This window comes from Perissodus microlepis, chromosome 6 (assembly GCF_051167445.1).
Source record: "Perissodus microlepis isolate ML-2025 ecotype Zambia chromosome 6, ASM5116744v1, whole genome shotgun sequence".
NCBI lineage: Eukaryota > Metazoa > Chordata > Actinopteri > Cichliformes > Cichlidae > Perissodus > Perissodus microlepis.
In genome coordinates, this window is record NC_140466.1 from 8,751,517 (window position 1) to 8,764,257 (window position 12,741).

A 12,741-nucleotide genomic window follows, 5' to 3' on the forward strand; every position below is an offset into this window, starting at 1 on the left:
CTTGTCTGGGCAGAGTTCTCTCCTTCCACCCTATAATGGCAATCCTCAGATCTTTGTGCATGTGTGAGTGTGTCTATGAAACGGTGTGTATATGTGTGAGGCACTGGGTGTCAGCTGTCCTGGGTGATTAGTGCTTTTATATTGTTCCAAGGAGTCCGGACGAGGCCCCTCTTCGCTGCACCCCAGCACAGCTGCAGTCTGCTTCGCCATCTCTGCTCTTCAGCCTTTTCTACTGACACTCGTGAGTTAGGCTCAGACCCAAGAAAAAATTAGGCTGAATCAGAAGCAAGAACAAAAATAAAGCATGAGAGAATCTATATAATATAGGGAATGAATAACGGGGGGTTGGGAGAGATAAATAAGCACAATCCAGTGACAGCTGACACAAGAAGGAAAAAGAAGCAATAAAGAAAAGGAGCAAGGTAGAGGAACAGACAGAGAGGGAGCATTGGGCAGGGAGAAGCAGCATATTGGGAGGATTACAGAGTTGATTTAGCGTCCCTGCTATTTGCTGGACGCGCTCTCCAGAGCTATGCTGGGAGGCCTTTACAGCATCAAACACGTGCGAATGAGAAAGATAAATTATAGGAAAAGTAAAAGAGGAAGGTAGTAATCTTCATCTTCACGGCACTTTTTGTGAAGTCTTTTAATTAGCATAAAAAACGAATACATTTCTTGCCCTCCAACTGAGAATTCTTGTAAGATTAGTAGAATACCTTTTTTATTTTCTCTGACATTATTTTCCAAAATTTCATGAACAAAACTAGTCTAAGATTATAAGCATTTTTTAACATGTAAAACTCACAAAAAACAAGACAAAAAACTTTGCAGTCAGAGTGCAGTGACTGTTAAATTTAGGAGTTAAGGATATATGTTTATGTATGGAGGAGGAGGAGGAGGAGGAAGGCAGGGAATTGCAGGCAAGGGCCAAGAGTCTGCTATGGGAAAAGTATGTCTGCTATGCATGGGTTGATTGGTGGCAGGATTTGTGGACCAAAGCATTGTTGTACTCCTGACATTGAACTTGGGTGATCTTAGATTAGTGGGCGGGAGTAACCCCCCTGCTAAAGATTAGAAGTGTGTATATGTGCAAGAACACACACAGGGTTCCTCTCTCCCAACACCCACCCAACCAGCCTCACTTCCTTGCAACTCTGCTTTATCTCAACTGTCAACACCTGGCCTAAGCAGGAACCTCTCTCTATCTGTGAACTTTAATCTGGCCCTGCTAGGCAAACAGCACCAGGCTCGGACAAGGAAAGCGATTAGTCTGTCACATTGCCCTCCAGTGCTTCAGCAGGGTTAGGAGGAAACAGGGAAAGGAGTGGTCTGAAAAAGAAAAAGAGAGATTTGGACACAGGCACATATATAAAGTCAGATAAAGGACGATAAAAGTGAAGACCAAAGGCAAGAAGGGCAAAAAGAGACAGAAAGAAAGCTATTGCTAGAGGTGTGGGTGGGGAAACTAGGGGGGTAGGGTGAATAGAAGTTTGCTGGAAATATAACACAGATCTTTAGCTGACCTAACAAGGCCACTGCACACAGATATGTTTGTAAACTTCCACCCTGATGACATGTGATCCAAGCTGACCCATGCAAACATATCTGTGGAATGTATTAAAATGTTTATGTAACACTATTAATTGTCTTATACAGTATTGTGACTGTGCATACTATGATAAAAAAAAAAAAAAAGTAAATTAATAAAAGCACCAAATTCAAATGTGTATGTAATACTTTTTATTATTTTTCAAGACAAAATGGCTGAGTGAAGAGAATAATGCAGACAACGGCTGAAAATAGAGTGGCATCTCCATAACTGAAAAAAAACAACAACAATAAATTCTTTAATTCAAGCAAGAACTTGTAAATGTTGGTCAATGACCTTTGGTCATCATAGAAATTAAGCCATCACACTTCATCAGGAGAGAGAAAACTGAACAGATTTGTTTTGCAGTGACTGTGTTCTGAATGGAACATGCGTGTTTGTAGTCATAATAAATAATGTCAACCAATGCCAAAGGTCAACTTCAAGTTCAGGTTAGAACAAACAGCTTGAGAGTAAATACACAGGATGAAATAAGGTTGAAAACCTATATGTACCTTAGTACCGTCAGCATGGATAACATGTACCAAACTTTTCTTCGCATGATTTCAGTTATTTAGAATATGCCTTGCATATGAGATGTACCATATTTAAATTATAAAGCACCGTGGATCTTTTGGCAATGAAAAAAAACAATCTGTAGCAAAAAAAAATAAAAAAAAAAATCTTTCAGATTAATGTTGAATTGATTGCATATGACAAAATGTCCTTAAAAAAAAGCAAAACAGCTGGAATGTTTTTAGGTGGTACATGATCAAAGACAGTAAAAACTTTTCTACCAAGAAAACCCAACAATAGCTTGTATTACTGCATATAAAATGGCAGGAGAGAAAAATATATAAAACAAACTAAAAAGATATGTACAACCACCTGTTTTTACCTCATTGTGGTCACTCCAGCGGGACTGCCTGAAAAGGCCATCATATGACCTCTCACCCTTGGGGAACACCACAACATTTTATTTTTCAGAAATACTTATTTTCAAGCATACAAATTATTCACACTATATTATCCTGCCAAATTAAGAAAATATACGGTGGCAGCTTGTTGGGATTTTTTTTTCACTACAGAAAAAGGGTACATTGAAACCTTTAAAGAGTACAGGCAAAACAGTTAAAAATACAGGCTCCAACATAAATACTATAAGTGCCTACACTAAGTGAACATTAATTTCAAATACCATTCTAAATACAGGAAAAAAAGTAGACCATAAATGTGTTTTGAACATAGGAACTTACATGAGTGTGCAATTTCCTAAGTATTTTAAGTTCTCTCTATATATTTATATATCATAAATCTCTCCCCAATGCAAATTTTTGTTCAACCTGAAGACTTGTGTATAGTAAAGGCAAAAAACATGAGAGACATTACAGTTCATTACATAGTGATCAAGTCCTGGTGTCTCCAGGACAGAAAAGAGAAACAACAGTAAACAAACAAAATTTAAATAAGGTTCTCCCCTAAAGATATTGATGTTTTACTTTTTTTTAAAAAATCAACAGCACATTTTACTTATCTGTTTAAATCAAATTTGTAGAATTTTTATTTTTCTGTACTGAGCAGTATATTTCTATAGTTTGTAGTATGAAGCAGGATGTTTCTATGGCAGTTCCTGCATTATTACTTCCAAGATCCAAACCAATGCTTAGTTCTCAGAAGGAGACATGGCTGGCAACAGTTTCTAGTTCAACGTTCTTTTTCTTCTTTTTTTTCTTCTTTTTTTCTTTTAATGCAAAGCAATGACACCACACTAATCTGTCAGCATAAGAGCTAGTTTTCCCTTGAGCGTCCAACTGTAAACTGGGAAAATTGAACAGTGCACGTAGGCAGTACCAGACCTGAAATCCGGTACTCATTTTATACTCAACCGACTGTACCTCCGATTAGAGAGACAGATACAGAATCCAAGGCAGAGTGACAAGTGCTATATCATCAACAATGACAGGGAGTGAAGACTAAAAATAAAAAAAATAAAAAAAAACATGGCTACCATGCGTAGGTCTAGACAAACGAAAAGAAAACTAAATGTGAAAACTTAAAACCTTGTCTGCGAGGGAAAGTTTGCTGATTTTTTTCAATATTCTTGTCCTTTGATTTAGAATCACATTTTGGATTTCAGTGTGAGTTGTTAAAAAAAATTTGGATCGCTAAACAGTTTCTAAGATCTAATGTGGTGACGGGAAATAACACTACAGCGACATAGATTTTTGAATTGTAGAGACACCTGGTAAACCCACTCCCCACTTACTACCCTGAACATCATCCACCCTTATGCTCTTACACCCACCCAACCCTCACCTGAAAAAATCTGTCTGGCTTACAACAACTAAATCCCACACTGGGGTCTTCAAGTGGCTGTTGGCGGACACCAAAGAAACATTACTCTGTGTTACTTGCAAAAAACACCTGCAAATTGTTTAATTATCAAAGAAAATAAACTCTGAAAAATTAAGAGCTTTATGTTGGTAAAACAACTCTCCAGAGTACCCCCTCAGTACGGTACCAAAAAACATATTCACCTATACCAAAACTCTACACCAAACTCAAGCATGTAACATGCCCGTAAACAGAACTGTAATCTCGAAAAAAAAATCTACAGGAGGCAAGCAGATAAATGATTCACCAGAGATACACGTAATCTTTTTTTTTTCTTTTTTTCTTTTTGTTTTAGCTGGTTCTCTATGCTCCACTAAGTCAAAAAAAACAAAAACACAAGGGTCGTACAGGTGCTTGATGCAAGGACCTGCTTATTTCATATGTGCACAAAATGTTGTGTAATCTTTTATAGCTGAAACTCCGAGCTTATAGCAAAAAGGAGGATTAACTAATGCAGGTAAAATATCCAAGGCACTCGTTGTTGTCATTTCACACCATATTGTTAATTTCACTGCTGTTTGTAAAAGAAATATTTAATGGCGCCAGTGCCTAGCATTTCATAGGCAGCCTAATTCTCTCTATATATATTTATCATATCTAAATGTTGCATGGAAAATCTTTCACAAAGATCAGTTTTTAAGTGTGACCCTGCTTGTCTTGATGTTTTGATTATATGACACTGCCCACTATGTTTGAACTCAAAACTGTACATGATATGTAAAACAGTATGTACTGTATGCAGCATGGGTTTTAATAAGTCATTTTTTTTTATGTTGAAGAAATCAAAAGTATAAACAGCAACACATGTACAACCAAACCCACCAGCTGAGGACAATTTTCTCTCTAGGTAGCCAAAACACACAGAGCATGCTGTCCAGTTACAAAAAATACAAAACGTGTAAATTATTGCACAATAGAAAGGCTCAAAAAGTTTTAAGTGTGATGCAATAGTATTGCCCCGGTAATGGATCATGCATCTAGCTTCTTCCAGTCGGGATGAAAACAGGGCTGTACTGTGTACTGGTGTCTAACCCTGTTGTCCTTTCCCCTTACTTATTGGCTAGTTAGCCAGGGTTGCTTTTTAGCCAGAGGAGCTGAGAGAGAGCAACCAGCATGCTGCTCTTTGCCTACTCAGTCTTAATGTCATTAGCCAGAGGGCGGTCGCTGTGCCACTTTTTCATGTGTTTCTCCAGAGTGCTGTATACACTGAAAGGCATGTGGCAGATTTCACATTTGTACACGTCCTTGCCCATCTGTCCATGGGTTTTCATGTGACGGGTGAGCTTTGAGCTCTGAGCGCACGCATAGCTGCACAGCTCGCATTTGTAGGGCCGCTCTCCAGTATGACTGCGTCGGTGCACAGTCAAGTTGCTGCAGTTCTTAAACACCTTGCCACAAAATTCACAGGTGTCACTGCGGCGACCATCCTTCGAGCTCGGCCTGCCATTGCCGCTGACACCGTGGGGAGTGCTGGCCCCGCTGCCGGTGCCGCTCCGTACTGATGCGGCACGTTCCCCATCGAGTTCACCGGGTGGAGTAGAGAAGCGCAAGCTGCCGTTTTCTGAAGAGTGCTCAGATGAAGAGGCAAAGGGTGATTGTCTGGAGTCCCCACCTGTGAAGCTGATGAAGGGGTCCTTGAGTTGCCGGGAGGCAGCGTAGCCAGCAAGCCACTGAGAGTAGACGTTCTCTGTGTTTGGGATTGTGGGAGTGGGAGGGTCAAGGTCTTTCTCTACCTTGATGCGCTTGGACAGGGGACTGAGGGAACCAGGACTGACCCCTCCACCCAACAGCTTCCTGGACATGTTGTCATTAGATAGAGGTCTCAAGCCATTGATAGTAGTAGTGGTTCCGTCATCTGCCCGGTCTGACTCCATGGCTGAGTTTTCATCAATAGGCTCCCTGGATAAGCTCCGGCGATGTGGGTGCAGAGCCTCGCTGTTCTGGTGATGGCGAGCCCCCTCAAGCCTCAAGCTAAATCGGTAGTCATTCCTTCCCTCTTCTTCTACTCCAGGCTTTCTTTCAATTTCCTCCTCCTCCCCCTCCTCCTCTTCTTCCTCCTCCTCCTCTTCTTCTTCTTCTTCTTCCTCTTCCTCATCGTCTTCCTCTTCCTCCTCCTCCTCTCCATTTTCAGGCAGAAGGCCATTGTTCTCACTTTTGAACTTTGCCACCACTGACTTGAGTGCATCTGTGGCACTGCCCATCAGCTCACTCGTACCAGGTTCAGGTGAGCTAGCAGTTGAAAGACCATCATCTGACTTGGCATTAAGCAGTGAAGACTTACTCTGACAATGTGTCTTCATGTGACGTTTTAGTTTGCTAGCCTGTGTACAGGCATGGTTACAGAGGTGACACTTAAATGGCTTTTCCCCTGTGTGGCTACGCCGGTGAACAATAAGGTTGCTCTGGAATTTGAAGGTCTTCCCGCAGAACTCACAAGATTTTGCTTTGAGAGGGGTGGTCGATTGGACTGCATTTGTTACAGGATTAGGTGTGGAACGTGAGCCAGAAGGTGACTGAGAGGTGGAGAGGGGAGGTGTTGCTGAAAATGGAGGCTTAGAACCTGGCTGGAAAGGCTGCAGCAGCCGTTGCATAGGGTTGGGTCTGTTAGGGGAAAGAGGCGGAGAACCTCCTGTGGCATTTCCGGCCAGCTCACGTAGACGTCTAGAAAAGTCCATGGTCTGAGGGGCTTCTAATGGCACAGAGTTCAGCCTCATCACCCGGTCAAAAGCACTGGGATGGTGTGTTGCCAAGGCTAAGTCATCAGGGCTGAGGTGATGGCGCGGTGGTGGGCTGAATAGCGGTGGCGTTCGGGGATAGCGGCCCTCACGAGGCGTGGACGCTGAATCCCGACCAGACCCAGAACCCGGCATTCTCAGGAGGCTGTAAGGGCTGCCATCAGCCAAGTGTACAGCATGAAGGGGGGGCTGGGAGGAATTACAGTCACCCCCCATTCCGGGAGCTGCAGCCACACGAGGGGTGAGGGGGCTGCCGGGCTCGCTCTCCAGATAGATACGGAAGCCATGGGTGTTCTGGGCATGCTGGAGCAGGAACCAGGCACTGGTGAAAGGCTGTTTGCATGTGGTGCAGGTGTAACTGCTGGGCTCATCTTTATCTGACAAAAAAAACACAGAGAGAGAAAATAAATGTAAACTGGGAGATTCAAACTATAAAAAGAACATTAGTAATTTTTAAAAAACTATATATTATTATAAAAGGAAACATGATGCTTAAATAATGCAAGTAGGGTTTTAAAATAGGTAAAGTAATTATCAAAAACCAAGAGAATATAGACTAATTTGATAACAGCCTATAAAATATCACTTCTGACCAGAACTATTATGATTAGATGAAGGTATTGAATAACATTTAAAAAACTAATTTTACAATTGCACTCTATTTAAACAGAGCAAATTATTCTTCTTAGTAAAATTGTTATTGCTCAATATCACAGCTATAAAATGTGAAAACTGTGTGTGCGTGTGTGTGTAGGTGTGTGTGTGTGTTGTGTGTGTGAATTTAGATTTAACACTTAACAGAACAAAAGATAAAACACAATTACAAGAGACAGGCAGCAAACACACAAATTACACGGGAAGAAGGCATAGGAATATTTAAAATAATAATTGACTTTCAATAGCACTTGCACACTGACCTGAGATTTGCCTGACAATGCACGCCTAATCTCGTTAAAAACACTCATCTCCCCTCCAAAGCCTTGTTTACAGAATTAGCAGGGCTAAAGTGGGACATGTATCTGATGCTGCATATTAACACTGAATACAAATAAGAGGTCACATGTTAATAAATTGTACCAGCGTTTATCACAAAAAACACACATTCACAGGGAAAAAAGAAGCGAAGAGGAAAATTGGGTATGTGTGTTTGTGTGTGGGTGGGGAGGCTCCAATGAAAATGCATTTCATGCATTACTTTTCTATTTCTGATATTTCATGCTTTATGGATTTATTTAAATCCTCTCAGGTGAATAGAAAAGGAGAAGAAGGAGAAAGAAGAAGTGAGAGATATGCAAAATAAGAAGCATCCGCCACTTGCAAATGTGCTCCCTCTTTCATCTTTGGGGTTTCTTATCATTTCTTCCCTTTTTTCTTCTTTCACTTGAGGGCATTTTTCTGAAGTCATTTGCCAATGCTGAACCCAAACCATGGCCATACTGTGTTTGAAGAGGGAAAACAAGGGAGCGGGAGAGAGGATGATAGGCTATGTGTGCCTGATTGAAACTATGGGTGATCCCTAAGATGGTGGATGGACAGTTTTGCATGTTTTAAGCCTTCTACTGTTGAAGCAAAAGGGTGAGAGGGGCCAGAAAAATATAGTGACAGTCTAAAAGAAAGAGGAGGGATGTGGTGGATGAGCAACATAGGGAACGGATTGGTGTTTTTTGGTTTGTTTCTCTATCTTATGTGTCCAGAGTCAATGTGGCCCCCTCCGAACAATCTCACTTAAAGACCAGGACACAGCTAAAATGTGCACCCAATCAAACCTCCACACAAACCTTTTTCTCTTGACTGAAAAGAGTTGGAAGGGGGTATACTGGTAAATTATGGATCATTACAATCTGCAAAAATTACAGTTAATTGCTGCCACCTGCAAGGGGCTTTGACCCACTATGGAATTTTTCCATCATAAAAAAGCCATTTGCCCATACACATTTTTTCTCCCTCTCTCATAAGAACAAATAAAATGTGCCCATTACATTAACTGCTATATGTATGTTTCCTTATTATGTGTGTGTTTTTATGGCTTTAAGTAGAAAGCCCCGTGTCACTTGTAAAACAGTTGCAATAACCTGGCTTCTCCCGTTCACTTTGCTTTGATTCAGTCTACACACTTCCTCATCCCCGTCTTAATGTGCGAGCACACAGTATATATGCATGAGGGGGGAAAACAGATTAATTTTTTTTGTTATTGTGAAGGACAAGAAAGAAGGAGGGGCTGGCTGGAATGTGAGACGTCTATGTTTTTAGAGGAAAGTGAGCAGTAAAGGATCATGGAAGGAGGCAGGGGGGAAGGAAGGGAGCAAAGGAGAGAAGTGTGGCGTGAAGGAGACATTCCTAATGACAACCCACCATATTTCTGAAGGACACAAGAGCCACAAGAATGCACTTCAAAGCCAGTACTCAATTCATTTTCTTATGCATCAAAACCAGCATGTCTTGTGCTATGCAATCACTACTCCATCTATAGACATTTGACAAACTGTGTTCATGCCACAAGCAGTGATGATAATTGTTATTCCCATCTGAGCAGTGGACACATTGATGGGCATCAACAAGCCAGACCAACACATGCCCAGATTTACAACAATGGCAGAGGAGATATCTAAATAAGCCCACTATTGTCCTTAATAGCTGTCCTCAAAGGGATGGAAGGACAGCTTTTCAAAAGGATAAAAGACATTCTGACGAGGCGTTTGATGGCCTTGAAGGGTTTTTTTTTTTCCTTTTCTGCTTGTATGGAGAAGCACGAAACTGTGCGAGGGAGGAAGGATGATCTTATAAATGAGTCTGTCCTCTAATAGAATAAAGGAAAGCTCTCCCTCGCTTTCTCAGTCCGTTTCTCTTCTTCTAGTAACTTTAAGTCTGTGATGAGTAAGGGCTGGAGAGCAGAAGAGCATGAGAGCTGGAGCTAATGCTGAATCTACACGTCCCTTTGAAATAGGATCAGCAGAGAGGAGAAACCACACTGACAACCCCTTAGCTGCCATTTCATGGCAGGGGCTGAAAGAAGACACTGTGAAGGAAAGAGGAGACAGAAAGAATATAGAAGAAGTGAGAAAGGGCAGGTGGTTTGGGAGCAAAAAGTTAGAAGGATGACAGAGAAAAGAAAAATAGAAAGTAGAAGATACACAGTCAAAGGAATGAAATGGGAGGTTAACAATTCCTTCAAAGCCTTTCGAAGCATTGCAACACAAAGCAGCGGGAGGCTATTATTGTGATATTAATGGACATTGCACTGATATCAGAGAGAAATGATTTGATCTGGGGGTAGGCCTGTTGCAAGGACAGAAGAGAAATTATGATAAGTCAAAGAGAAGATAAGGTAGCCTCGCAGCAACACTCACAAAACATCGTAGCCAACAATTTTGACCAAAGTCATACAGAATCCAGAAATTCTAGGCAACTGAGGAACACATTGCTTGTGCATATTCCTCTATCGTTAATGGCCCATTTCCCATAATTAGTCTTACTTGCACTCTCTCAACAACATGTACTTGCACAAAGAGTAGCTATACCACCCTGTTCCACTTTGTCCCATAAGCCCAAACACTGGCAAAACCACAACAAAATCAAGTAACAGACACAAAGACAACCCATTGACCAAGTGCTGGCAAGTTAAAGATGCACTGACACAAAAATGTCAACAGCTTTCTCTTCCTCACCCACCACTCACAGATGTATTGTTTACTACTATTTAGCCATACAATAAAAAGTTAGCAGACTTACCATGACCTCCATTTTTATTTTTATTTTTGTCCTTGACCAGTTGCGATAGTGGGCTGAGCCTGTCCTGGTGTGACCATGCAGCTTTCACTGATATTGGTCATTTAGCTAATGGAGGAATGGGCTAACAGGATTAGCTTGCTTGGCTTCCAAAGGAGGAGGAAGCCACAGAGACAGAAGACACGAGGGACACAGTGTGTCACTGCCATTTCTCAAAGTTATCAGTCGCTATGGCTCGAGAGAGCACTCACACACACCTGAAAAGTGATTATGCTAATAGAAGGTCTTTGCCAATATTCATAAGTGTTTATAGGTGTTGGAGTGAGTGCCTCGGGAAGACGGAGGGTTGTCAATACAGTGCCTCTTAAGAGTGCCTCGGCCGTAACTCCTGTTAATGTGATTACCACTCTGTTTATGTCATTAGGGTATTCACAGTCAGGGACTGGACAGGGGTGAAGGGTGAAGCAGGAAAGGAGAGGTTGAGGAAAAAGATGGGGGAGTAACAGAAGCTCACAATAGGGGCCTTCTTGGTTTACATGACTTTCAGCTCAGTTAACAACAGAACTGTAATTTTTCATTAGCAGCTTTAGAGACTAAGAGAAGGATCTGTCATATGTCTCATACATGTTATCACCTTAAGTTTTTTCTCTGTCCCTGCTTTTTTTTCTTTGTGTGTGTGTCTGAAACCTGATAGAGCAAATGGACTGGCCTTGACCTTCTTTCTTACTTCTACGTCTCGATCTGTTTGTCTGTGTTTCTCTGCCACAGCCGCATACACCCAGCTCTTTGTCCCAGCCAGGCTCGTTATGGTGCGCTAAGCCACTGGCCACAGACAAAAGGCTTGTTTGACAAACACTTGTTCCTGAGACAAAGCCGGATGCAGGAAATACAGTTTACTAAACAGAAAACCAGCCAACACTGACTGGTGTTGGAGTCACACATTATACAGTATGGGGAAGCTGACCACTACTCACTACATAAGGCACAAATGTAGGGAAAGTGAAAAGGAGACCCACAATGAGGGGGGGGGGGGGAGAATGGAGAGCTAAAACAGAAAGGAGCGGGGAAAGACAGAGGTAGACTAGGAGAAGAAAAGCAGCTGGCATAAGCAAGACAGGGAGGGGGAGCAGATCTCCAGATAAAGATGCATGGTGGTCTTTGAAGGCCTGTGCCAGTATAAAGTAAGCTGCTGGCTGTAGCTTTGTTCCCAATCAGACTTTTACACTTCTTACCTTTCCTTTCTCCTTCTCATGAAAGGTGATAAGAGCAACAGTTGAGCTCAGGAGTTTTTTCTGAGCCACTAAGAAACCACAGATGGCACCCACACAGAGGCCAATGAATGAATGCGCCATACACAGTAGACAAATGTGTGTTCTCGTATAATTTTGTGCCTTTTTTTGTAATCAGCATGCACACTCACTGTTAGAATGACTACATGACTGTTTCCTGTAGTATCCATGCATTCATGTCTGTGTATTTGCATTCAACACACTTGCCAGAATAATTTTAAATTTGCATCACTCTACGCTCTCTGTTTCCCGGCATAACCTTAGTCTTTTTGATCTTTTCTCAGTTGAACTGTGTTTGAACTGACCATCCATCTACCGTTCATCCATCTCTCTTTCACTCCATCTATCATTCTCTCCATCCATTCATCCACTCCGACTAAGCGCAGCTGGACAGCTTCGTGTTTGGGTGCGGCTCGGGTCCGGCAGACCTTATAATAGGCAGGGCCAGCCGTGTCTCTGATGCAGATCATTATTTGCTCTCTGCTTACCAGTGACAGTGGGAGGCCGCGCACTATTGTTTCTCATCCTAGCTCTAATAGTACAGTGAAAAGACCTCTGGGCTTCTAAGCTTAACCAGTCTAATTAAATGGACCGTCGCTTATGTAAGCATCCGCAGAGATTATTTATTGAGTTGGGATCTGTTTCACAGGATCAAACCACCGTCAACAAAAGCCAATGCTCAGTGGAGAAGGTATTAAATAAAGGACGGGAATCAAAGAAACTGAAAACTGCCAAGTGTCAGTTTAAGCACACATATCCAGGTACATAAGAAGACTTAATCAAGCAGGAGTATTTTTGGACTCGGGCAATATCCCAGATGGGTGAGAAGTCTCTGAGCACTTCAGAGGGGAAATGTGAAAAGTGTTCTGTCAAAGAAAAGATATGTCTCAATAAATTGCAGCTTAGGGGGAGGATAGCAGAATAAAATAGGCTAACAAAGAGCATAACACAATATATTAGAAATCAGTGGAATACAAAAGATTATTGTAAATACACGAACATTTTTGGG

General features: G+C 41.8%; 1 protein-coding gene across 2 annotated transcripts in view; it reads right to left on the reverse strand.

Moving 5' to 3' along the window:
* Window positions 1–1,723: 1,723 nt before the first annotated feature.
* The window catches only part of LOC146385002 (BCL11 transcription factor A-like), a 33,311-nt gene continuing 22,293 nt past the window's right edge, over window positions 1,724–12,741 (reverse strand). For both annotated transcript variants that reach the window (XM_084930516.1, XM_084930517.1), the window contains exon 3: window positions 1,724–7,094. In XM_084930516.1, the coding sequence (XP_084786642.1) occupies window positions 5,110–7,094 (1,985 nt within the window). In that variant the 3' untranslated portion in view covers window positions 1,724–5,109. The remainder of the gene's footprint in view (window positions 7,095–12,741) is intronic.